The following is a 24,502-nucleotide window of genomic DNA, read 5'->3' as shown; positions in this document are numbered from 1 at the left end:
AACAGATCAGTATACCAATTTCATTTAAGATTAAAAAAAACCCAAAAAACACAGACCACTGCACTATATAGGATACAATATAACTGGAAACATATTTTTGACGTTCCCATGGCATCAGGTTTATGAATTCAGTGTTATGAAACAACAACAATTGATTCACTGTGAATTCACTTCGCTTTTTAACATTTCAATTCTTGTATCCAATTATTGCAACCAAAAGAATGCTCACCATATGGGGCATTGAACAATCGCCAGGATGCAGATTTTGTAGCGAGGAAACCGAAGCAATAGATCATCAATGTCATATCTATATCTATAACTATATCAGTTCAAATGAAAACTATCTTAGCATGTACACCAGAAATAATACCATAAAGGACTGGGGACCATGTAGATAAAATGTATATGTAAAAATGAATACAACAAAAAAGTACTTAGGTCCTCCGATGAGGACCAAAAAAAAACAGAAGTGGAGTTCGACGACAGTTCTAGAATCATGGTAACATTCATACCATGATTAATACAGGTCCGCTGTAACTATAGAATACAAGAGTACTGTAGCTTTCTCTAGATTTGTTCCTGCTCAGATGGTACAGTAGGCGACTGTTTCTTTTTAAATATCACACCAAAGATAATGATAATAATTTCACTACATTTGAAATTGAATTGAATTGCGAAATCTAAGAATGCATAATGAGAGTGCATGCTCAGTGGGGGAATCAGATCTCCATCCTCCTCATTCTGTGTCAGGGTCTTCTTTGCTTTGTCTCATTGCAGTAAAGTGATCCTAAAGTTCATCAATAAGACCAAAAGGAGGTACAGTACTGTATAAGAGCTGGCAAGTTCCCAACGGTGGGATTAGTCACAATCCAAAACTGGTCTAATACACCAACAAAGAAACAAAAATGATATACAAACCCAAATAAAGCAAAACAATTGACTTTCGTTAAAGAGGGTCGTCTAATTGGCTTTAGGCATTCTCTATTATGAACCATTTGATGTCTGTGAGTCATCTGGGGTGGGGGGTGTTGGTTCTGTATCCTGGGCAGTCCGGTCTCATGTTAGACATGGTGCAGACGTACCATGTAGACCTTAGGGAGTAACAGATTCAGCGCTAGCACCACTTGTCCAGTGTTCTTGTTAGTTCCTTACTCTGCTTTTTTTCTTGTGGAACTTATTTTGCCCTTTTTCTCTATGTTACTAACATGCTTTGGAAAACAAACTAACATGTCATTCATGGAATGTGTCATTCTACTAACCAATATCTTTTTTGACGTCTAACAAACAAGCAATGTACTAACCTGGGTAGTGATCATCATATCTTTTTGAGTAACGATCGTTATTCTGTTCACAGTTTTTAATTTCCTTTCTCCCCCCTTTTCCACAAAGCACTCAGGCATTGGACACGCTATGGTAAACAAACTACATTGTTCGGTAGATATCATTCTAATTGTTTCTTAGTTTGGGTTTGCCGTGTGTTTTTTTTTTCCTTTCTTTTTACTGTAGACGTCATTAACAAAAAAGGGGAACTGCGGTTGGTACTCTTCTGCTTACTTTTCGACTCCTTTTTATTTTCTATTCATCCGTTGGTTTCACCTTCCTTATTTTACCTGTTTCCTGTCCAATTCTGTTTGACCCACCCTTTTAGGAGCATCGTTTCGAGCCTTTTGCATCAAGCAGTGGTTTACCAGGAGGACCTTCTCCTGTCTAGCTGGCCTGATGCTCTTTGGCTCAGCCAGTTCTATTCCCATTCACTCTGCATGGCATGCATTCTGAATGCGCGCTGCAAATGCCACACTGCCCATTCGTCCACATGAGAGTCAAGCTGTGTTTGTCATTGGTGGTTATTTTTGTGTGCTTTTTTTGTCCCTCGTCCTTTTTGCCACAATCCATGCGCTTCTGCATGCACCCGACACAGTGCCAAGTGTCGACCTCAAATATATTTTTCTTAACCTTTCTAACAACCTTGGGGAACATTTATTTTTTATGCATGCAAAAAGAAAACACAAAGGCATGTTTTTTTTTCTCTGGAAAATCTATTTCTGTTTCATTAACCAATGCTAAACTGTGATTGTGCTTCTAACTGCTTGTGCTTTCTATCTAACCCAGTAGCACGCTGTTCTTTTATCTTTCTTTTGTAGAAAACAAATTGCTTAACTTACTAATATGTATCCTAGCAAAACTAACCTAGATAACATTTTACTAACACCATTTTTGTGTCTGCTAAACTACTTTTGAGTTGCAATAGGGGCAATACTAACACACTAGTCTGGGCAATCCGTTAACTCCCTAATTATATAAGCGTTCCCTTGGGGGCCAACAGTCTTCAAACTAATCCTAAACTGGACAAAATAAAAACAAGAAAAAAAACAAAGAAAAAATTAAAATAAAACAGACATGAAAATGGGTTTCAGACCAATATCTGTAGAAAAAACTACCGTAGGCTCAGAGAGGAAAAAGCAAAAAGCCGGACTGCAGCTTATAGGTTACCTGAGTATAGCGTGTCCTTTCCCTGTGCTTTGTTGTCTAGGTAACAATATCCGTGGATGGGATTCTGACCACCACAGGATATACACAAGAAGACTACACCATGCTAGGCTCCGACGACTTTTTCTATGTTGGAGGCAGTCCTAGCACAGCCGACCTGCCTGGATCTCCAGTTAGCAACAACTTTATGGGTTGCCTTATGGAGGTAAACACCACCTCTCTGTGCACTCTGAGGGTAGTAAGAGTACAGCATTGGCTACATCTAGGGACTATAAAAACAGACCTGTGCTTCCACTGTCGCTCGTACACACAAACACACACACACATGCGCGCGTGTATACACACACACACACACACACACACACACACACACACACACACACACACACACACACACAAACACACACACACACACACACACACACACACACACACACACACACACACACACACACACACACATCCCTCAAATACACCTACTGTATACCCCGCTAGAACCCTTTCTTGGTGTGAGATTTACCACAAGGTTTGTGCAGCTCTGCCAGGTGCACATCAAAGCAGACCTCTGATCCTGGAGATCAGGCTGTTGAATTTTCATGAGCAGGTCCAACACTCTATATACCGCACTGTCATTCTTCAGGGAGACATTCCTGGTAGGAGACTTCTGTTTGCAGAACTTAAGGCAGTTTTAAATCAATTCAATTCCAAAATCTTTCACTGTACACATATGATATACTCTACATTATATTATCAAAGATGGAGATGGGTGCACATTTCCACAACATCACTCCATACCTGTTGAAAATACAGTATGCGATTGTACTCTAGAGGCTTTGCATGAAACACTGAAAGTCAAGGATATCATGTTTCAAGAACATACATTGCTGATGAAATTCAACTACGACAAATAATCTAAACCCACTCTACATGCCCATCACTATATTGTCATATGGAAAATGTCAGTTTAGCATATTCTTAACCCAAGCATATTCATGCCCATTTCTAGAATTAAATATTTTGTAGGTCATCTATGCTTACTGAAAATACATTGATATATATAAATAATAAATATATAAATACATTGATATGCTGAAAATGGAGGCATGTGGAAAACCAAATATAGGACGAGAAGGAAGAGATGATCATAGAACACTGGCAAAGGACTGTGTTCTCATGTTCCTTTTTCTATGCCTTTTACTATTATATTTTAAAGCATGCCACATTAAATTTGCATTGGGTGCTTAATGAGGATTCTGACCCCCAAAAAAATATTTCATACAGGATCTCTTCATTTATCTTTTAATTTCTAATGTTATTTTTCCTCTCTCCTCATCTCTTTTCCCTACTTCTTTCTTTTCTGTAGCTTTTCTCCCCTCCTTTGGTGTCCTACATTTCTTCCCTCACCTCCAGCAGAGAATCGTGTCCTCACTGAACCTCACAGAAAGTTCTGAGGCGACTCTGGTTAATGAGCAAGCAGGGTGCATACCACATGTCCACACTCCATCTCTAGCTCGTTAGGGCTCAGCTCGTTAAGGGGCCTGTCTAAGTTAAAGGCATTCTCTGAGGTGCTGGTGCTGAGGAGACAAAGGGAACAGAGATTATTGGTGTGAACATAGCCATCTGCCCTGCTGTGCTGCCCTCCCTACAGTCTGTTGTCAGCTCAGCCACAGGGGGGCGCTCAATGATGCCTTGTGTCCCTTTTGTTAATTTCTTCCTGAATAATCTATGGGACACTGACAGAATTCACATATGTATTAACAGTGTAGCAGTTCAGATTGGAGTTATTGATTGATCGTTAATGCCCTTGCTCCCTGCATGGAGTAGACAGGGGAGATGCTCTGATTTGTTGTTGTTAAACAGTGTTAAAAGCATCTCCAAAAGTAGCCTACACAGTGTGCCCTTGAGTTTTTATTCATAGAACCCCTACTTGGACACTACAATAGTAAGAAATAGTGATCATCAAGCTTATCGATGTAGTGCAAGCTCAGCTGCTACTATCAACAGGCCTTGTTATAACACTGTGAGCCAATATGCTGACAACCTTTCTGCATCATCCTGTCCTGTCTGCTTGATTTAAACATACTGTAAGTCTCCTGTCATGTCAGTCTGGCCCTGTACGCAGTGGTCTGAGGATGATGACGTATGAGCAGTGGTCATGTAGTAAGTGCCATAGTATTTGATTGATGACATGCCCGTGTTCACATTTCTATGTGCCATGTTGCAGTACATGTCTGCAGGTCCCAGTCCAGGGCCTATTCTGATGACAAAACACCGGTGCAGTAATAGCCCAGATGTCACTGCCCTAGCTTGATGACAAATTAGTGCAGCACCAGTCTCCTGTGACTGGGGAGAGCAGGAGGCCCCATAGCTCAGGCCAATGCTCCTTGGACTCTAAAAGGTGCCCTTTGTCTTAAGAATCGATCACCTTTTATTGGAAGTATCTGCTGTGCTTCCATTCTGCGTGACTAAAGCCTCTCTATAGTCTGCAGGCCTTTGGCTCCCCTCCAGAGATAGCATCCTCCGCAAACTCTGCCAAGAGATTCTTGTCGAATAGGTTTTGTTTTCTCCAATAGGTTTTATCTTTTTTCATGGGGTCTTTTAAAGATGGCTAGAAAATTGCACCTGGCACTGTTGCAGATTTGTGAATGCCTTTTTTCAAGCTGTTTTTGATACAGTTTCTTGAAAGAGATAAGCTGATGTAAAGATGTAGTAAACTGCTATTGATGTTCAGATAGGCTAGATGTCTGTTTTTCCCTCATCCTACAGTCTAATCATGGTGCTGACTGCTGTGTTGTTAGCAATATGTCACATTCTATGTAGAGATAATAGTCATTACAAGCTTGTCTAATTCTGATGTGCTGCTCTGTATTCATCAGATGAATACTGCAGTTATGGTTCACAGAAATACACATTGCTCCATGCTAATCCTATAGAACATGTCCCTATGTTCAGGTGAATGCCAAGCATGACAGCAGGCATAGGAAACCAAGCATTGTTTTCCACCATTGTGACCCAACTCATTTGGCCGTTGGAGCACAGGCTTGGAGCACAGGCTTGTCATGTTCATAACTATTTGTTATCAAGACAGATAGCCATGTTTTTCAGTTATAAGGTCGCTCCTCACCTGATACATACATCTGGCAGATGGAAGTACAATTGGCATTTATAGGAAACAAAAATGAAAAATCTCTGGTCCAAACCTGACAGAGGAGAATAGTTAACATACTGTATATGTCTGCAGTGTGGGTGCAGATATACAACTCTTGTGCTCTTGTTAATTGCATACTCTGTCAGCTGAATTAGATAACAATGATATCACATTTCTCTCCACATTCACTTTTCCAAGATTGTAGCTAGTAGCTAGGCTCTTACTCTGCTTTTCTCACTTTGCTGTACATTGCTGTTTCCACACTACTGTACAGTATGGTGTATTGTATTTACAGATAGCCCTATAGATTATGTCATTAGTGAAACACATTAACAATGACCACTTATGCAATGTCTGGGCAACTATCTCACCTCTTAACTGTCTTAATACTCACTAAAAACAAATCAACTCAGCAGTGGTTAAGAATAATGCACTCTGTGCAGTCTGGGGAGCCCTCTACTTTATCTGGGAGGCTACCCAACATGCACTTCATTCTCCTCTTACTATATAAAACATGCCAAAGTGGATTACTGTCAGTATACCCTTATACAACTTTGCACAGGTCTGAACATTGAAACACAATTGATCAGGTAGGCAGATTGTCCTGGCATTACTCTATGATAATGATTTTTTTTTAATGGTATTAATGTCTTTGTTTTAATATGATGCACTGATAAAGCTGTAGCTCCCGTCTCTCAGCATGTCTGACAGCTCCAGAGCTTATGGTGCCTCTGGGGTCAGTGGGTTTAAAAACATTTTGAGAGACATCCCACAAACACAAACCTTACATGACTTATAGAGGCAATGGAGTTGTCTGTGATTACAGGGTGGTCAATAGACGTTTGCAGTACTGAGGAATCTACTGTACTGTATCTCTTCTGTGAAATGCCCTACTGTATATGCAGTTGAAGCGCCTACCCAAAACAAGAATGGCATTGTTCCTAATGGCTAGAGGCTCCTAAAGGCTGTGTGTGTATGTGTGGTTGAACTTGATTAATGTAGATGTTTTGAGATGGGTTTTGAGAGGCATATCCATCATCTGCCGTGTTTGTTTTAATCAGAGGTTCCAGCAGAGGCCTTGATCAGCATTTTTTAAGCACACCTGCAATGTGTTCAGCTGTTAGGCCTCATCACTCTCCATCTCATCACCTCCCACACACAGTACCACCCCAGGAGAGGTAGCTGTATCAGCTGTACTTCATATCCCAGTCAGAATTCAAAGTTTATCAAAAATGTTATTTACAGTATTGACCAGACTTGCAACATGTTTATTCTTGGTACAGTACATGTATGCCCTACAGTATATTTATGCCCATCATGTGGTGTGCTCAACTCCATAAAGGCCTAAGGTGGACAGTCAGGGACAGGCAAGCAGATGTGAGTGACATTCTGTGTCATCAGGGAGTGACAAGAGCTCCTCACACACAGGCACAATGGGCTGAAGATGGTTATAGTTAACACTGCTGACATGTCCCTGGGGAGCGAGTAGTCAGTTGTCATAGTTTCCTTATAGTGCTTTATTTTCTAACTGATTTTTTAATTTTTTATTCAAGACAAGAATGGACATAGATGTATTTTTGGATGTCATAAATGGTATTTTTTTCCTAAAGTTCAAGGTATCAGTATTCTTAAAACTCAATAGCAAAACAGTACTTAATACATCAAATCTATACTTCAATTCCTCCTCTAACTACTGTAAGAGATTGAGTTCTGCAAACAGAATTTTCACTCACACACAGGTCAAACACTTCCAAACATGATATCTACAGTATGTATGACTGTAGCATTCACTGTGTCTTCCATCCCCTCACCAACCAGGTTGTGTACAAAAACAACGACGTGAGGCTAGAGCTCTCCAGGCTGGCCAAACACGGGGATCCCAAGATGAAGGTCCATGGCATAGTGGCCTTCAAGTGTGAGAACGTGGCCACTCTGGACCCCATCACTTTTGAGACACCAGAGTCGTTCATCATGCTCAACAAATGGAACGCCAAGAAAACTGGCTCTATCTCCTTTGACTTCCGCACCACAGAGCCCAACGGCCTGCTCCTCTTCAGCCATGGTAAACCCAAGCAAGCACCAAAGGATTCAAAGGGCCCTCAGATACTCAAGGTGGACTTCTTTGCCATTGAGATGCTGGACGGCCACCTCTACCTGCTGCTGGACATGGGCTCTGGCACCACGAAGACCAAAGCAGTCAACAAGAAGGTCAACGATGGGGAGTGGTACCATGTGGACTTCCAGAGGGACGGCAGATCAGGTACAGTTCTCTTTTCAAATTATTACATAATTTAATATATTATAGAATGTGGCTTTCCTCTGACAGGGGTCCACTGTAGACATTGAATAATCTAACTTCATCTTCAAGTGCTGCCAGCTTGTCATGAATATACAGTGCCTTCGGAAACTATTAAGACCCCTTCACTTTTTCTACATTTTGTTGTGTTATAGACTCAATTTAAAATGGATTAAATTAAAAGAATTAGCTATCAATCCATACACAATACCCCAGAATGACAAAGTGAAAACATGTTTTTTCGAAATTTCACTAAATTTATTAAAATTGAAATACAGAAATACCTCATGTACATAAGTATTCAGACCCTTTGCTATGACACTCTTAAAATTTGCTAAAATGCAAACATGTCATCAACAAATCACTCAGTAAGTTGAATTGAGTCCATCTTAATGCAAGGATAATAGTTCATGTAATTTTGGAATTAATATATTTGTTTTTATAGGGTCTCTTATTTGCATAGGAATCAATTACACTCCGTGTAGATTAGGATGTCACTACCAACTCAGCAAATTTAATAATTTTCTCTTTATTTATTTCATTAACTCCCCAGTCCCTGCCGGTGACAAACATACCCATAACTTGATGCAGCTACCGCTATTCTTCACATAAGAGATGGTGCAGAAACTGCATTGCATGTGCTGGATTTGCACCAAACTTAATGCTTTGTAGTAAGATAAAATAAACACATTTCCAGCCACTTTATTTTCTGTATCACTTGAATTAATTGTTGCAAACACAATTATGGATATGAGATTATTTTCCATTAAGGGATTATTTTTGGCCACTTGGTTGGAGACCAATTTTGTAGAGTGACTGAGATGATGTTGTCCCATCAACTGTGCTTTTTCCTCTCCACCAGGGTCGCATTCCTGAGCAGTTTTGTTCCTCTCCATTTGCTCAGTTTGTAATGACAACCTGATCCACACAGTGTGTAATTGATTCCTATGCAAATCGGAGACCCTATAAAACAAAGATATTAATTCCAAAATGACATGAACTATTATCCTTGCATTAAGGACTCAATTCAGCTTATTGAGTGATTTGTTGATGACATTTTTGCATTATAGCTAATTTTATGATTGTCATAGCAAAGAGTCTGTCAATTTTACAAATTTACTGACATTTCTAAAAACCTGTTTTCGCTTGGTCATTCTGGGGTATGTGGATTGATGGCAAATTCTTTAGATTTATTCCATTTTAAATTGAGTCTATAACAATAAATGTGGAAAAACTGAAGGGGTCTGAATACTTTCCAAAGGCACTGTAGGTTCTGTCCTCAGTGGCCATTTTGCCATCTCAGTATGGTAGTCCTACTCCATCTCCCACTGCGTGTCCTCGGAGCCCCAGAGTTACAGTGCTGTGGTCCTTGTTGATCTAAGCAGCAATTTGTTAGCGTGTGCTCACAGCCACGGCCTTGCAATGTCATGGTGCAAATTAAATACGCCCCCAACCATGTTTTCTACTCCATCTCGAGGAGTGGAAATTAGATTAACTGTTTCATTACCCCCTGAAGCGACACAGGGCGAGAGACTGAAATAGAGATGTACACATCACTCAAACAGCAATAAAGCCCATTCACTTACTGTATTAGGGCTTTAACATGATTGTTTTCCTAGTACAATGATATGAGAACCACCTATTGTAGAATTGAATTTAAATGTATACTTCAAATGCTCTTTAATATATTTCAAAACAATTGCTCTCTGTTGGTTTTATGATCCCAGCTATTGTTGTGCATTTAGCTTCAGAAAAGCATCTCTTGTGTGTCTCCCAATTAGATTAAATCTATAGTGATCTTACATGTCAAACAATGTTGAATGGAAAATATAGAATAGAATAGAATGGAAATAGGGTTTGGACATTTCTTCACCTATATATATATATATATATATATATATATATATATATATATATATATACAATATAGTGCCGTTAAAAACATTGCATTATGTACATGGTAAGAGGTTTTATAACAGTATTATAAGTGTTATATAACGGGTTATAGCTTTTTAATAAACTGTATGATGAATTACGAAAAGGGCAGTTTTATAAATTATCTGAGTATCAGTTAAATAGTGTACGTTCACTATACAGCTGTAAAGTGTAAAGCATTTCCTCCTACCCAAGTCAGCTTTTGGGGATGTGAGGTAAAAACAACTGCTATAATTAGATACACGCACATACTCCAGTACGTAGATTTGAGCTTTAAAATAGTGTTAAATGGCCCTGATAAATCGGTAGCGATCAAGGAATGAGATCACATGATAAAGAACGTTCATTGGAGAGAGCTGTTTTGGCCCAGACAAGGTGCTTTCTATAATCTGGTGTCGTGGCTGAACTGAGCACTGGCCTTTAGTACCAGTAGTAAGCTGTAAGCAAATCTCTTAATTTGTTCATGTTTAAGTTTTGTGGACATACACACATTTGCTGTTGTTAGAAAACATGTCATATTGCATGTTTTCAGATTTTCAGTTTTGCCAAAGAGGACAGCAAAGCGGAAAACTACACGCTAGAACCAAAAGAACTATCATATTTGCAAATACGGTAACACTTTACATTCAGGTCACATTTGTAAATGTGCATTCAGGTTTATAAATGGTTTATAATTAGTTAATAAATAAATTATAATCAGTTTATTGTTCAGTTATAAACCATTTATAAACACTTAGTTTAGACTGATCGATATTGCAATCAGGAGCCAGTTATTAATGCTTTATAAATGCAGTTATAAATGCTTCAAAAACTAAACCTGATGTGAAATGCAATATTATTTGCATTGTTGCATATTGGTTTTACAGTTGGGAAATTGTATTTGCTAGTTTCCACACCGGATGTGTGTAATTATGGGTGTAACTACTCTTAATTAATGTACTCTATCTATCTATGCCTCTATCCTAAAATTACCACCATGAATACCCTCATCAGATATGGTTAATTTTTGGTATGGCAAGACCTCATCGGACAACAGCAATAGCAGATCAGTATAGCAGCCTCTTTGGGAACACTTTTACAATAATTTAAAACATTTAGACAATTGATTAATTAACAACAACAATAATATGTCGTAATAATAGTCTAATACTGTAATAATGTCTCTATAAAATGTCTCTATAGTCCAATGAGGGCCCTGTGTTGTCCAAATGGTACAATTCAGCATGACTAGTATATAAGCCGTTTATAGGGCAATACTCTTATTTTGAAGAGAACAATAACTACTGTTCTACTACTACTATTTTGAAGGACTTTCAAAAAACATCTCAAACCTGGAACTGGGTTTGACAGCTCTCGTGTTGCTATCTTTACTCAGTATTTGGTCTAAGACTATCAAGACTATCAAATGATATACAACATCAACAAACGATCGGTCGGCTATGGCCAGCTGCTGCCTCAAAGAAAAAGAGAAAGATGTAAATCACATACAGTAGGTAGGTTTAATAGGTCCAAGCCCACACTTCAGCGGCGTACGTCTAAATCCCGCCGCTGCAGAAATTTCACGGTGTGAAGTGTTGCCAAAAGCCACCACAAGGTTGTTTTAATTTGCATATTGTGTTTCTCAGTTGATTCCGCGCATTTCAGCACTAGGCTACTGTATATGGACACAAAGCAAAGAGCGCAGTTTGTAATTTTCTGCCCTGCCACTGAACGTATTTTACATCATGAGAACTTTCATAAATCAATCCAAAATATTTACATGCCATGTGCAATGACTAGCATAAAACAAATAACTGCTCTGATCATGAGAGCGTTGCATATATTTGTCAGTATGTCATGTTGAGTGGTCTACTCCTCTGATCACCCTCGCATTTTGGCTATTTGTCCAGGGACGTACTGTAGGAAGTATATTAGCAAGGGGGTGCTCCCTAAAATGTTGTGACCCAGAGAAAATGTTGCATATCACCTGTTAAACAAGCAATTCTGGTGACTTTTGATGGGAGAATAACTTACTGTAGTGCTTAGTGTGAGTGAAAAGCATGGAATGATCGGGTCTCAGGTAAATGACACAAGGCCTACAGCTGATTCAGCCAAGTGCACCCGATAAACAGCTCTGATCACGAGAAGGTTGCATATATTTATCAGTATCAATCCCAACTCATCCAAATCTGCGCTATAATCTAGCAGGACCCTATGTCAATGCGCACCTCCACACAAAGTGATCGCATATAGTAAGGTGAACACCTCGCATTTGGCAATTTATCCCGATCCCCTCCCCACACACACTCCCACTCTGCTCAAATCCATTTGAATATATTTATTGGTGAAGGGGCATTGCAAGTATATTTCCAAAAAGGAATACTACAATGAGCAAAGTGAAGCCTAAACCTATCGATGTTACATCGACCTGAGTGAATGGAATTTGAATCAAACAACGCCATGCTCATAACAAAAATAATCGTCCTCCCTAATCTTGAACGGCACCTCCCAAATAGGCAATGGCATTATAATAAAACATGTGTGCACAAGACAAGATTACATTGCATTATTGTATTTGCTCCATGTTTAAACAAAAAACGAGATTTAGCCTACCTGTGATAGTTGTTCTCAAACAGACCTGTGTCATTACAACAGAGATCGAGCTAAACAAATCTCACTTTTGGCGCGTCTCTATTCACAGACTTAAATCAAAGTTCGGTTCATGTAATGCTGTAATCATGTAATGCTGACTACTACTTCAATGTTAGTAGTCATTGCAAGTCCAAAAGACTGTTTGTATTTGCGGCAATATGGAATTAGCGAAACCAAGGGGAGAAAATTAGACGCCTTTTCTGTGGAAGACATTGAAGGGAGACATGCTCAAATTAGTTGTCAATAATGGTTGTCATTTTTACCAACACAGCCTCTCAATAGTGTCCTATTCGTCACCCAAAATATCTGACTCTGCCTCTCTCGCCAAGAGTTGAACTTTATCGATATGTGGGCTTCGCGCAGAAGCTAGATAGCTATATGCTCGTTTTGATACTGTCATGACTGGCTAACGTAGAGCTACGTAGCTAGCTAGCTCCACACAAGGGTGGCTTTGTCGTAAGCTTGAAACAACTTGTAGTTGAAACACCAATAGTACACTGGTTGCTATATGCTGTATTGCTATTTATTAACTTATCTATTTTCAATCCGCAGCAGGCCAGTAGCCTTGCTGCAGTTTCTTACTGGGTTATGTTTTGTTAAAGGTGAATGCCATCTATGTCATTACTATAGTATAGACAAACATGAATAAACAATTGATGTGAATTATTTGTTTATGACTACTTATTATGAATCATGCAATGTTGGTTCACTTTACTTCATGTCCCCTATAAACATGCATTACTGTTCATAATTTCTTCACTTGGAGTGCCTTAATTTAGATGTTATACTGTAGGTACATATTCATTTTTTACTTTATATTAAGGTCACATTTCATCAGTTAAAAATATTGGTAACCCATTAATAAATGTTGGTCAGTCATTCATAAATGATCAACAGTGTTACACTTTACATTAAGGTCACATTGTATCATTTACAAATGTTGATATCTCAATAATAACATGTTGATAATTCATTTAACTCATTAATAAATGGTTAACGGTGTGACATGTCATCAGTTATACATGTTGGTACCTCTTATATGGATAGAAGAGAGTCACATGACTTAATTATCAATGTGGTCTACTCATTGACATACCCAAACCAGCTCAGAACACTAACCACACATCAGTGAACACAGAGAAGTGGTAAGTAGTGGATAGATATATCAGCAAATAAAATCTGTGAACCTGCACGGTGGACATGTTTAAATGAGGAACGTGTTTACAAGGACACAGGATTTCAAGTATGGGCCATGGTTAAAAAAACATGGTGAGAGCTGTACTGTACTTTGGGAGACACAATGCTCTGCATGATGTGTCGAATCGGTGCAACCATTGCAAATCATTTTGCATGATTTCACATCAGGGTCAGTTTTTTAAACTATCAAAACTAATGAGTGAACTATTTGTAGATGGTTTATAATTGAATAATAAACTGGTAATAAGTAATAAGTGATTCATTAACTAATTATAAACCATTTATAAACCCCAAATGTGACCTTAATGTAAAGTGTTACCGCAAATACTGTTGATAGATCTCCTTATAATCCCTGTATTTAGTTATACTGGCATCTTTCACCCCCCCCTCACTCCATATCTTTCCCTTGCTCTCACTCACTCTCTCAGTCTCACTTGCACCTCTCTCTGCCTGTTCTGCCCGAGTTTCCATGGAAACGGGGTTAGGTTTCTCGCAGGGCTGAGACAGTTGCTGCACAATGCAATACTGAGATGCGCACGAATGACATTTCTGAATCACTTTTTTTTTTCCTTTTTTTTTGTTTAAGCCTCGGCACCATCATTCAAGAAAACTCAGAAGGGGGTATAGGAGAAGGAAGGAGAAGGTTTATGGCTCTGTAGTGTCCATCAACTCTGTGTAGTTAAAACAAGAAGATGTCCCAGCCGCATGAAAACATAGCAGCTCATAAAATGATACTTTTCTCTCGATACAATAAGCTGTTGTGCATTTATTATACCTAATTGTGAAGAATTATTTTTAATTACTATTTTGTTAGAATAATTTAGTGATAGCGTGTTTAGATTTGTTTTTGCATACATGTCATAATGCTTTTTTTCCAGAGTCATTCAGGGCTAGGGGTTATTAAGTAATGCAAGAGAAGAGGCATTTGCAACTAAATTAATCTGCTTATAATCTAAATGGCATCTTATTAACCAGTAATTGTGCTGAACACTGTTCTATTGTGTGCAGGATGTAGTCATGTGTACATTTGTACACTGTAAATGGATGCATTTGCATATGGATGCAGACAGTGCTCTCTCTTTATGAAGATACTTAATGCATGTTTTATTGTGTGGTATTATGTCGACTCTTTAATGATAATAACTATGAAACTGTGCAATATGACGTTAATGATCTTGCCCCAGTCATCTTAAATCATACATTTAGAGGTTTCTTTGGCCTCCTGTACGAAAAAAACAACAACCTTTGTGTTTGTACCCATATTTTTATCTGAAGGTTACCTGTAGGAGGGGGTAGATTATTTTCTCCTGTCATGGCTATCCTAGGTTGGCTCTGTAATATATGCCCTGCTCCTGTAACTACATCTGACACCATGTTGTCATTCTGAAAGACTCTACACATGCGATGCAACTTAAACAAAGACAAGCCTTTTCTGCGTGGCACTGTCTTGTTGTTTGGGTGGTGGCAAAGTGCAGGGTTGTTCACCCCAGAGCCCTTTGGCTACCTTTTAATAATTAATCAAATGAAAGTAATGTTAAAAAATAATAAATAAATACACCCGTCAACAGAGTCCCAGGAGTGAGTGAGTCACGAAGTACATGGTGTGCTGGGCTTTTCATATTTGTCTCAGATGTTTTATTAATACACAGTGCCGTGCATGTCACTCACCAATAGTGCAACAAAAGCAGCCAGCCATAATTAGCTGTAGCTCCATCCTCCATCAGCAGAGCTTACTTCTGATGGAGGATGGGGGATGATGACAACACTGGAGATCCATTTAAAAGCCAGGCGTCCCACCACAATCTATGTTTTTTCTTGCTTATCCCAATGGGTGGGGGTGTGGTGGGGGGTGGGGAGTTTGGGCTGGGGTGGGTGGGGGGGGGGGGGGGGGGGGGTAGTTTATAAATTGACTCAGGGTTTTAGCCTCAGTGCGTAAGTGAGGGATGTTAAAAGACTGTGCTTTCAAGTGAGGGCAGCAGGGCTAGGAGTGCCCTTGGTCACTCATCATAGGCATTACATGGAGTCTGCCACGTTGAAACACTCCCCCCCCAGGCCACCCACACATGCCCATCTACAAAGAATCCAATCACATTGAGAGATTTGGCCGTATCTCCCTAACTGGATTGTGGTAATCCCCCCCTCTTACATGCTGTGGAGTGGGGTTGGGGTCCCAGCCTGCTGACAGACAGAGTGTGGGGATATGAGCAGACTCTGTCTGTGAGGCCAGAAGATGAGTGATGCTGGGACACACCACAGCATGTCTCAACAGTCACATCAAACCACAGGCAGCAGAGCGGCAAGCATGTTGGACTAGTTAGACCTCAAGTTTGAGTGTTGCATATTTGTTTTAGTGTTGCATATTTTCCTGGCATTGATTCCCCATATTCCATATGGGTATGAAAAAGGCTTATCTTATAAATTGAAAGGCCTTTAAAGTAGACTGAGAGTAAATTATGTTTCTGTAGGCACTACATACAGGAAAAAAGCGTGACAGTTTAACAAACACCTCCAATAGGAAGAAGGAAGAAGATGGCAGGATATGCTGTCGACTCAACTATTTGATTTTATAGATTTCAACAATGACGACGATGATGAAGATGACAATGATGATGATGATGATCATTTGGACGTCATTATTGTCATCATCATCATCATCATCATTATTTTCATCATCGTCGTCATTATCATCATCGTAGTTACTATCTAGTCTTTATCCTTTTTATCTTTTCATCTTCCTCTTCAGCTGTCTCCGTTTTCTTTATCTGCCCTTTTCTCTTATCTGTTGTTATCTACTACTCCCTCATCTCCTCCTTCGTCTTTATCTGTATGTTCCCATCATGTTCTTTATTTTGTCTCCCTCTCTTCTCTGTTCTATGTTTTTCACATCCCTTTCAGCCATGAACAATTCTCTAGCTATATGTAAATCTACAGTGTGTGTTGTGTTCTTCATGTCGCCGTAGTGGTGATAGTACTTTTCCCCATCAGAGTGTACAGTGTCTTCTGACTTAAACATAGCTTGACTTTGTTTACACACTTCCTAACAGAACTGTGACAAGTGAGAGGAGCACTCAGAGCAGACACCTGAAATATGCTGACATCCCTCTCTTATCCTCGACGAACATCAATTTAGTCAGACATGTTCACACAAGACAGCCCACCATGATGTATTTAAGCATTTTCACACCTGCCAAGGTTTGATGGGCAACATTTATCTTTAGATGGCTTGTATATACATTCTAAGATGTTTTTTTTTTATGTTTGTGCAAACGTATGACAGGCATCATGAGTCACAGAGACTATATGAAGTCCACATAGTCTTAGAGGGAAGTGTTACCATGTGGTAGGGTGTTTCATGCCATTGCAATGGCTGAGGACATGTCAAACATCCTAACAACATGCATGTAATTTCACATGTCATTTCATATGGCTTATTTTCACACAATTCCATTACTGACCACCTTCCCTTCTAACTCTGTCAGGATCCTAAATTAATGTCCACTGGTTCACCATGCAGTCTACTACTCTACGATTGGTGTGCTGTACTATGAGAGAACTTTCCCCGCTAATGAGTTTGATGTAGTGGGCTCGTTAGCCATAACCTGAAGGGAGCTGTTTTGGCTGCGTGTCCATTGGCCATTGCCAATTGTGCAATGCTTGAAAGTCCTAGCAGCAGCTGTGGCTGGAGGGAGTGGGGCCAGGTGGGTGGTCTGAGGAAGGTGCTGGAACAGATGCCTGGGGCCGAGACCCTGAGAAAGGAGCAGGAATGTGTTTGAGGGGCCAGGTTAATCACTGTGTACAGGCTCCTTAGCTGTCTCTCCTAGGCAGCAGGGTGCTGGGGCTGGCTCACCTTGGCTCCACACAGCCACGCAAATGGACACTAGCTAATACAGTTACCATTTTGGATTGTCCTTTTAAGTACAACTTAGTTGCCCTTTAGCTATATGTTCTGAATACCCATAAAACTATTAAAACACACCAAGCACTTGACTTGACTTCTATATGTACTGTAATATGTTGTTAAATGCTTTAATCTACTGTACATGGCATATCCAGGAAACAAACAATTGTGCCAGCCCTGCTGAAAATCCATGTGTGGTTTGGGACATGTTTTGCAAACAATTTGGGTTTATGAATAAGTATGGTCTTATCCTGAGCACAAGCAGTTAGGGTCCTGCAGTTTACCCCAAGGCAGTGAGCTCATACAGTGTACGTAGCTAGCTCATGTCTACCACAGCGTGCATCTGTCACTCAAAAAAGCAAATTATTACAGTATGACAAATTCATTCTCTTTCTATCATATTTCTCTCCTTTCTCATTCCCTCTCACCCTCTCTCTCCTCTTTTTCTCTGTCCCTCGGTGGTTCTCAGGCAGTAGCCCGGTAGCTCTTCAGATCTATGGTATAGATTACTGTGTGAGGACACGGGCAGCTTAGGCAGCCGCCATTAATTAAAGATCCACAATGCTGCTGTGCTGAAATTAACGGATCCATACACAAATTAATCACCAGACCTGAGTTCCTCAGTATGGCCTCCCACTCCGCAGTTTTATAGTCTGGTCATGTCCGCTGTTGTTTACCGTGCTCCAGATCGAGAATTAAACCTGAATGTGAGCAATAAATCACGGCAGGGAAACACACTAACTCTCATTGCAGGTTTATGTGTTGGAGAGGCAAACAGAAGGAGAGACAGGGAAAAAGAAACAACCTGCACTTCGTTAATCACGTCAAAAAATATGGCCGTGATGGGGTTTTTCGTTTGGTCGGCTGAAATGAGGGGGCCCTCATTTTTCTTATCCTGTCTTTTCTTTCCTTTATGACCAGTGATAAAATAGATGTACAATGGGGGAGATGCAAGGAAAATAGAGGGTTACCTCCAAAGATTTTAGTTTACTAATTGGCTAGCACTTGTGATAAACATGCCATCGCTCATTCTAAAAGAATAATTTCTTGACCGCGTTGTGATAAAACACTAATTAAAACAATTTCTCCCTCGGTATTGAGACATTTATTGTTCAATGGGGCTTCTATTGGGGCTTGTACAGATATGCTGATATGCACAGCCATTATTGATTGACATATATGTTACAATCAGGATCCATCTTCCCAACAACTCCAGATGTTGAGCCGTTATCATCGCCCTCACTCCAACTCTCTCCTCATGTCCAGGTACAATCTCCATCAACACCCTCCGCACGGCGTACACCGCACCAGGGGAGAGTGAGATCCTGGACCTTGATGACAATCTCTACCTGGGGGGGCTGCCGGAGAACAAGCTGGGCCTGGTGTTCCCCACAGAAGTGTGGACAGCACTGCTCAACTATGGCTATGTGGGCTGTATCCGGGACCTCTTCATCGATGGTCAGAGTAAGGATGTCCGACGCCTAGCCGAGGTCCAGAAGGCCACTGGGGTGAAGCCATCCTGCTCCAAAGAGCTGCCCAAACAGTGCCTGAGCAACCCCTGTCAGAACAATGGCGTCTGTCGTGAGGGCTGGAACCGCTATGTGTGTGACTGCTCTGGGACGGGCTATCTGGGCCGCTCATGCGAGAGAGGTAAAACACCCCCAGTTCAGATTATTCCTCCTTGTCTGGGTTGTGATGATTGGGTAGAGGTAGCCTAAAGAGTGTTTCCGGAGAGCTCTGCAGCACATATGTGGTTGTTTGTTTTTGAGCAGTGTTTATTATTTCCATATTTTGTGTGACTCCAGGTTGTTTGGTGGGAATGTCTCACTCTGTCAGCTTACATACTGGCTGGGACTGCTGATGTCTCCCCACCATAGCCTTATGTTACCCCGCTGTGCACTGTCATTGGGAAAGTAGGTGTGAGATTTGGTGGTGGAGAAGGGAGGGAGGAAGGGTGTTAGAAATGTGAATATAATTGACATCAAAGGTAGCCTAAAAGTGAAGGGCTTTAAGCCATGATTACACACACTGCAGATTTGGGATGCTTTGTCAGAGGAGACCACCTGCCTGGTTCAGCTCTGGGGTGGTGCCTATGGAGCTGGAGTCTGTCAGCTGGGATTTCTACAGTGGAAGATAGTAACCAACCACCAAAATAACCACTGCAAACAGAATACTACTATATTTAGATGAGATGAGCAGAGAGAGAGAGAGAGAGAGAGAGAGAGAGAGACAGAAAGAGAGATAATGGGTTGATTGGCAGCTGAACATCACGTTGCTGTGACAGCCTCCGTCCAGCCTGCACACTACCCTGTAAATTGACTGTCTTCTCCTGCTAACCATTTGGCTCATCAAACCACTCACTCATGACCAGACCCGGAGCAGAATACTCATCCCTCTATCCTTCTACCTGAGTCAGAGAGAGGAGGGGAATCATAAAAAAGAAAGAGGGAAGGAGAGAAAGAGGATGACACAGAAAGAGATTCAGGGAAATAACGTGTAGTAAGTACCTTCTACTGCAATTAGTCTGACCTCAATCCTGCCCCTGAGGTTTCATGGCCAAATTCAATCAATTGCAGATATAGGGTTTCCAGGATAACTCAAACATGTGATTCTTCTTGTGCTACAAGAAAACATGATACATTTTAAATGCAGTTAACTTTGTTAAGGTTTCACACAGTAGAACATGAGTAGAACATGAATCCCCACATGTTATTGTTGCAGGAATGTTTGCGTTATCCTGGGACCTGTTATCTGCAACGGCTTGAATCCCGGCCATAGTCAAGACAAGAAACCATTAACACTGTAACCTACAGTACACATAGAGTAAACAGACTAGAAGATTAGGTGTCCTTTCAAGAGCCTCAAATTTTCTCTTTATCTTAAAGAGTTATATACAGTTAGGTCCGGAAATATTTGGACAGTGACACAATTTTCATAATGTTTGCTCTGTACGCCACCACAATGGATTTGAAATGAAACAATCAAGATGCAATTGAAGGGCAGACTTTCAGCTTTAATTCCAGGGGTTGAACAAAAATATTGTATGAAACGTTTAGGAATTGCAACCATTTTTATACACAGTCCCCTATTTTCAGGGGCTCAAATGTAATTGGACAAATTAACATAATCATAAATAAAATGTTCATTTTTAATACTTTGTCGAAAATCCTTTGCAGGCAATGACTGCCTGAAGTCTGGAACCCATGGACATCACCAAATGCTGGGTTTTGTTCTTTGTGATGCTTTGCCAGGCTTTTACTGCAGCTGTCTTCAGTTGTTGTTTATTTGTGGGTCTTTCTGCCTTTAGTTCTGTCTTCAGCAAGTGAAATGCATGCTCGATCAGGTTGAGATCAGGTGATTAACTCAGCCATTGCAGCATATTCCACTTCTTTGCCTTAAAAAACCCCTGGGTTGCTTTCGCGGTATGTTTTGGGTCATTGTCCATCTGTACTGTGAAGCGCCGTCCAATCAACTTTGCTGAATTTGGCTGAATCTGAGCAGACAGTATATCCCTAAACACTTCAGAATTCATCCGGCTGCTTCTGTCTTCTGTCACATCATCAATAAACACTAGTGACCCAGTGCCATTGAAAGCCATGCATGCCCATGCCATCACACTGCCTCCACCGTGTTTTATAGATGATGTGGTATACTTCGGACCATGAGCAGTTCCAAGCCTTCTCCATACTTTTTTCTTCCCATCATGCTGGTACAGGTTGATCTTAGTTTCATCTGTCCAAAGAATGCTGTTCCAGAACTGGGCTGGCTTTTTTAGATGATTTTTGGCAAAGTCTAATCTGGCCTTTCTATTCTTAAGGCTTATGAATGATTTGCACCTTGTGATGAACCCTCTGTATTTGCTCTCGTGAAGTCTTCTCTTTTTGGTAGACTTCTGCCTACCTCCTGGAGAGTGTTCTTCACTTGGCTAGATGTTGTGAAGGGGTTTTTCTTTACCATGTGAAGGATGCTGCGATCATCCACCACTGGCCACCACTGTCTTCCGTGGACATTCAGTCCTTTTTGTGTTGCCGAACTCACCAGTGCGTTCTTTTTCTTTCAGAATGTATCAAACTGTTGATTTGGCCACTCCTAATGTTGGCGATTTTTTAGTTTTTGCAGCGTAAGGATGGCCTGTTTTACTTGCATTGAGAGCTCCTTTGACCTCATGTTGTGCGTTCACAGCAACAGCTTCCAAATGCAATTTCCGCACTTGGAATCAACTCAGACCTTTTACCTGCTTAATTGATAAAGAAATAACAAAGGAATAGCCCACACCTGCCCATGAAACTGCTTTTGAGTCAATTGTCCAATTACTTTTGGTCCCTTGAAAAAGAGGGGGCTACATATTAAAGAGCTGCAATTCCTAAACCCTTCCTCCAATTTGGATGTGAAAACCCTCAAATTAAAGCTGAGAGTCTGCACTTTAAGCCCATATTCATATATAACTGTAACTTGAATATGTTTTGGTAAACAGCTAAAATAAAAAAAAATGTGTCAGAGTCCAAATATATATGGACCTAACTGTATATATGTTCTATATATATATATATATATGCCATTTAGCTGACGCTTTTATCCAAAGCGACTTACATTGCAGTGAGTGCATACATTTTTCAGTATATATAGTCGCAGCGGGTAACGAACCCCCAACCTAAGCATTGTTAGCGCCATGCTCTACCAACTGAGCCACAGAGGACCAAGAGTTGCTATGGGATCTTCACAACCATGTCTGCATTTTTTTAAACCTCTAGTTTTGGGCCTGGATAGTCAATGTATAGTTCGTACAAATATAATCTATGAACTGAATCACTGTCTTACCTGATTCAGCCACAGAATCCCTAGTTTATCAGTGCAGGCGCTACTTTAAGAATTGTGGGCTGAAATTCTAAAAATTATCCCATAGCATCTCTTTAATGATATAGCTTCTTTATATGTTGACCCCTGACCTTGGCTTCATGATGTGTACATCATTTTAGTGTATGTGTGTGTATGTGTGTATGATTACGTTTGTTAGGATGTAATTAGACAGTAGACAGTGCTGAGTCCCACTCGGCTGATTCCTGCTTGAGAGCTGTTGCCTTGCCAAACTGGCATTGGTGCTTGACGCCAGATGCTGATGTTTATTGTAATTGTGTTTCCTTGCCTCAGTTGCTGAGAAACACAGCCAAGCATGATCTCTTTCTTTTTTCAATATTTTCCATCCATTCTCCATTTTCCATCTATCCTCCTAATTTTTCTTTTCTGTTTGTAGATGGGCAGCATGAATCCAAGTGTTGTGCTGTTAGCCAAGCAGAGCTCTGGAAGGCTGGTTTGGCCAAGGGATGACCCCTTGACCTCTTTGATTGAGATTAAAGCTGATTAGCAGCCAGCTGTGCACTGAAGGCTAAGTCTGAGACTGTCAACAGCTAGTTCACTCGAGTCATTTGTGTCTGTTTACAGAGCAACTTTGATTGAATTACTAGACTTTCCACAATACAAAAAGCAGAGACAGAATCTTGAAATGCAGACATATAAAGGTAATCAGGCAATATTAGAAATTCTACTAAATTGGTTGAAAAAGGATCTGAATTTGATTAATTAGCTGAATATTCACAGATGTTTTAGGCTGCATACAGGTTTTAGGCTGTATACATATGGACTTTGGAGGCAATGGAACTCTACTGATATTCCCTGTATTTTACAGTTCCATATGTGGAAGGTTCTTCCTTATTTGGAAGCTTTGTGCAGGAGGCGGCGTGACATGAGGACTGTGTCACTGACTATTAGGAAATACGTTATTCATGAGATTTTATGATGACAGTTGGAGAATGTGACAGTGGGGAGAGAGGCGTGAATGTACGTGGTCTCTCATGCACACCTCGCCTGGCTTTGCTCCACTCTAATTTTCCACATGTGTGCCTCCCATCCTTGCTAATCAGTTGACAGGAATGAGGGCATAGGACATGAGGGAGGTGAAGTGGGCATAGGACATGAGGGAGGTGAAGTGGGCATAGGACATGAGGGAGGTGAAGTGGGCATAGGACATGAGGGAGGGGAAGTGGGCATAGGACATGAGGGAGGTGAAGTGGGCATAGGACATGAGGGAGGTGAAGTGGGCATAGGACATGAGGGAGGGGAAGTGGGCATAGGCGGTGCACTGCAGTCCTTTACACTTTGGAAGGTAATTGCCTGCCGAGAGAGCACACTTGGACTCATAAAGGGTCTGATCTAATCTATATTGACTTAATGTAAAAAACAAAGCTGAGGGGTGCATTGAAACCTCACATCAGTCAGGTGTTTATGACTTGATGCATGGGTGTCTCTCTGTTTGTCTGTCTGTCTATCTATCTATCTATCTATCTATCTATCTATCTATCTATCTATCTATCTATCTATCTATCTATCTATCTGTCTATATCTGTCTGTTTGTTTATCTATCTATTGATCTATCTATCTATCTATCTATCTATCTATCTATCTATCTATCTATCTATCTATCTATCTATCTATCTATTTGTATCTATGTATCTATCTATCTATCTATTTGTATCTATGTATCTTTCTCGCTCCCTCTCGCACGCTCCCCCCCCCCCTCTCTCTCTCTCTCTCTCTATTTCTTTCCTTCATTCTGTCTCTCTCTCTTGCTGTCTCTGTGTCATGTGTGAGACTGGCGTCGGTGGAGCAGGAGTGGGGGCCATGGTGCGGAGGATCTGCCTTGGCACGCTGCCAGCTGTTTTGATGGCTCCAGATTGTGTCTGCGCTGGTAGGATGGAGCAGGCACCAGCAGGCCGAGGAGCTGTCAGAAGAATTAGCCCAGCCCTCACTTATCCATGCATGGTGTACCACCCGGTGGCAAAATACAGCTACTGCATATGGTGTGGGAGGAGGACGACGAAAGGGAGGAAAGGGGGGTGGAGTTGAGGAAGCGAGC

At 40.7% G+C, this 24,502-nt stretch overlaps 1 protein-coding gene across 17 annotated transcripts in view; it reads left to right on the top strand.

Annotated features, from left to right (window-relative positions):
• Window positions 1-24,502, top strand: part of LOC310822998 (neurexin-1a-like) — a gene marked incomplete at its 5' end in the record, with an annotated part of 300,716 nt that overhangs the window by 108,657 nt on the left and 167,557 nt on the right. For 14 of the 17 annotated variants that reach the window (XM_083695624.1, XM_083695631.1, XM_083695633.1 and 11 more), the window contains 4 exons: window positions 1,390-1,413; window positions 2,531-2,692; window positions 7,454-7,895; window positions 18,859-19,242. In XM_083695624.1, the coding sequence (XP_083551750.1) occupies window positions 1,390-1,413; window positions 2,531-2,692; window positions 7,454-7,895; window positions 18,859-19,242 (1,012 nt within the window). Of the gene's footprint in view, window positions 1-1,389; window positions 1,435-2,530; window positions 2,693-7,453; window positions 7,896-18,858; window positions 19,243-24,502 lie in introns of all 17 variants that reach the window. The other 3 variants (XM_083695636.1, XM_083695637.1, XM_083695638.1) reach the window with 2 other exon arrangements.

This window comes from Argentina silus, assembly GCF_951799395.1.
Source record: "Argentina silus genome assembly, chromosome: X".
NCBI lineage: Eukaryota > Metazoa > Chordata > Actinopteri > Argentiniformes > Argentinidae > Argentina > Argentina silus.
The sequence above is the reverse complement of the archived record's forward strand: the minus strand, read 5'-3'. Positions and strand labels throughout refer to the sequence as shown.